Raw genomic sequence first — 3,195 nt, 5'->3', positions numbered from 1 at the left:
CCGGGCGCCCTCCCCGGCGCTGCCTTTGCTCCCTCCCCTCTGATCATGTTGACATATTCACACGGCCCGGAGTACTAGTGATGCTTTGCTGCAGCGTTACAGTTTCCGACACCTTCTTTTTATAACTCGGCTCTGTCCCCCTTCCACTCGACCTGTCAAAACCACGCCTATGGAGCCACACAATTGGTCCGAAAGCGTCAAAGAGCCAATCAAGGAGGCTCCAGCTCCCTTGTAACCCACAACACATCCATACAATCTGGTGCACGCAGAGCACAGACTCACAGGGAATTCTCAGAGCTGAGAGGCTCCTTCTCCCTCTCTCTCTCTCTGTCCTCACAACTAAGACAGGACTGAGAATGCTGCTGGTAACAGAGGGGTTAACCACTCCTCCTGTAGCCTAGCAGTGGCTGGCCCGGCATCCTTCCCTATCCCTTTAATCGTATCTGATACAGAGTCAAGGCTGGGGAGGGGAGGCTGGTAGGGAAAAAAGAAACCATAAAAAAAAAAAAAAAAAAAGGACAAGAAAAGGAGCAGGGTGAAAGAAAGAAGAGATCCTGATGGAAATCAGGACACCCTGACCAGCTCCTGCTTGGAGAGGGGGGAAGGAGAGGCGGAAACGAGATTTCCCTACAAGTTTTTTGCTGCTGAAGGTTGCTCAGGAGCCTTCCTCGGCCGGCGAGGGGGGGTGGGTTTGTTTGCTTCTTTCTGCTTTCCCTCCCTTCCCAGCCTCTGCTCTGCAGCCTGACCGTACGGAGGAAAGGTGGAGGGGTGGGGGGGAGGGGGGGGGGAGAGCCAGCCACCCAAAAAGAAAACCCAGCTTCGAGCCGTCACCCTCCGCCACGAAAGAAGAGAAGGGGGATCGAGACTAAGAGAAAAAAGAAGAAGAAGAAAAAAAAGGATCTCGGCTTGTCCAGCCCTTCTTCTGCGGCAACAGGAACAGACAGCGAACCCGGTGGATTTTTTTTTTTCCTCCCCTTCTTCGGCGTTTCTTTTCCAGCGCAAGGACTTCCACTCAGGAAAAAAAAACCAACAACACAACCAACCAACCAACAAACCTGCAGAGACCACACCCAAAAAAAAAAAAAAAAAAAAAAGCAAGACTAATAATGAACAATCCTGTTAATCCGCTGTCCCGAGGGCTGGGGATGTGCCCCGGCTCGGGAAGTTGTAGGCTGTAGAAGTTCTGCCTCTCCCCCATGTACTGTGCTGTCTAGAGCTTGTTTTCCCCCACCCTATTTTATATATAGAATTTTTTTTTTTTTTGGTGCTTTATTGCTGTTATTGTTATTATCTTAATTTTTCTTCTTCATGATGTGCTGTTAGAAACCACTCCGGGACTACTCCAGCAGTAGGAAGACCGAGGAGTGGAGTGGATGAATATACCGATGAGAGATCCAGTAATCCCTGGGACAAGCATGGCTTATCATCCTTTTTTACCTCACCGGGCACCGGACTTTGCCATGAGCGCTGTTTTGGGACATCAACCTCCCTTTTTCCCGGCTCTGGCTTTGCCCCCCAACGGGGCGGCCGCCCTTTCTCTTCCCGGGGCTCTGGCTAAACCCATCATGGATCAGTTAGTGGGGGCTGCAGAGACTGGTATCCCCTTTTCTTCCCTGGGTCACCAGGCAGCAGCCCATCTGAGGCCTTTAAAAACTCTGGAGCCCGAAGAAGAGGTGGAAGATGATCCGAAAGTGCATCTGGAGGCCAAAGAGCTTTGGGAACAATTCCATAAAAGAGGCACGGAGATGGTGATTACCAAATCGGGAAGGTAGGTCTGGGGTCGGGGGTCCGTGCCTTCTCCTCCCCCCTCCACCCCACTTTTTTTCCCCCCTATCCCTCAATCTCTGCACCCCACCTGGCTGCTGCAGAGCAGGGCTCTTTCGCTGACAAATTCCTCCGTAAAGCTGCTTTCCCCCGGAATTTTGGAAAGTTTTAGGCAGCTGAAGAGCCGAGCCCATCTCGGGCAACCGGGCTGCAGGGAAAAAAACTCAACCGGTGACCCCCGAACCGGCCCTGCTCAGCGGGTGCGGGGGGCGAGGGGGGTCCCTTCACAGTTCAGTAGCTTAAGACTTTCTGAAGAAGACGGGGAGTGGAAAGAAAATGATTTGGGGTTGGAAAAGAAGCTGGCCTGATACGCGTAGGGTTTTTTCCTTAAGCTAGAGAAGGGGGAATAAAGGGAAAAAATAAAATATCTGAGGCAGGAGCTGCAGGAGGGCAGATGGGCTGAGTTTATCAGTTGCTTGCCTTCTGCCTGTCGCTCTGCTGGGATCTAGGCTTGCTTTTGTGCCGACTCAATTCTAGCTGGAAAGGCACAAAAAAAAGCTGACAGAGCCACCCGGCGCGGTGGCAGGGAAGGTTTCGCAGCCCGCGCTGCCTGTCCCTGCGTTTGTGTAACCTTCACGTGGGGAATGAATGAACCTTCACGCCGCGTCCACCCTCGCCATTTCTGCTTTTTATTGGGTTTACCCCACCGAAATCCCTCTCTGTAGGCGCTGCTGGCCGATATCCCTGCTCTTTTCCTCCTCTGCCTATTGCTGTGATGACACGCAGGGAGAAAAAACCCCTTTTTCCCAACCGGGTGTGTTTTGGTTGCTTGCTTTTTTTTTTTTTTTTTTTTTTTTTTTCTCGAAGGGACTCTCTTCGAAACCTCCCAAACAATTCGCGTGTAATTTGCCAGCAGAATTACTCGAGGAAGCCACTCCTGAAAAGTCTTCTTAGATGGCCTTCAGCTGGCTCTCGCTGGAGCTTCACCTCCTTGCAGAGCACCAGTTGCAGGCTACAGGCTAAGGGAAAGAAAAGAGAGGAAAAAAAAACCCCAAAACACAACAAACCTAGAAGCAGCAAGGAGGGGAAAAAAAAAAAAAATAAATCCCTTCTCCCGTTTTACTGCTCTGCCGAAGTTTTCCCTGCTAATTGTGGTCAAAAGTTTTTTTTGCGCGGAAGCCTCGGCGAGAACTGAGCGCTCCTTACATGTTGCAAAAAGTCATGTGTTTCCTTTTAAGTTGAGATTGCTGAATGCCAACCGCTCGATATAATAAACAGCAAATTTGTGGTATCCTGTTGCAGTTGGGAGCTGGGCTTGGAGGGGAGAGGGGTTTAGCAGGGAGCCCTCCCCACAAACCGGGGGGTCACCGGGAGGCTTGGAGCCTCGGGAAAGCCACGGTAGCCACCCTGCCCTCTGCTCTGGGCTTGGTT

The 3,195-nt window shown here is 51.5% G+C and overlaps 1 protein-coding gene across 1 annotated transcript in view; it reads left to right on the top strand.

The window, feature by feature from the left end:
- Positions 1-799: 799 nt before the first annotated feature.
- Positions 800-3,195, top strand: part of TBX3 (T-box 3) — a 14,511-nt gene continuing 12,115 nt past the window's right edge. Inside the window, exon 1 of the mRNA XM_014961249.1 lies at positions 800-1,768. Within this exon, the coding sequence (XP_014816735.1) occupies positions 1,374-1,768 (395 nt within the window). The 5' untranslated portion in view covers positions 800-1,373. The remainder of the gene's footprint in view (positions 1,769-3,195) is intronic.

This window comes from Calidris pugnax, unplaced genomic scaffold (assembly GCF_001431845.1).
Source record: "Calidris pugnax isolate Ruff unplaced genomic scaffold, ASM143184v1 scaffold32, whole genome shotgun sequence".
Taxonomy (NCBI): domain Eukaryota; kingdom Metazoa; phylum Chordata; class Aves; order Charadriiformes; family Scolopacidae; genus Calidris; species Calidris pugnax.
The sequence above is the reverse complement of the archived record's forward strand: the minus strand, read 5'-3'. Positions and strand labels throughout refer to the sequence as shown.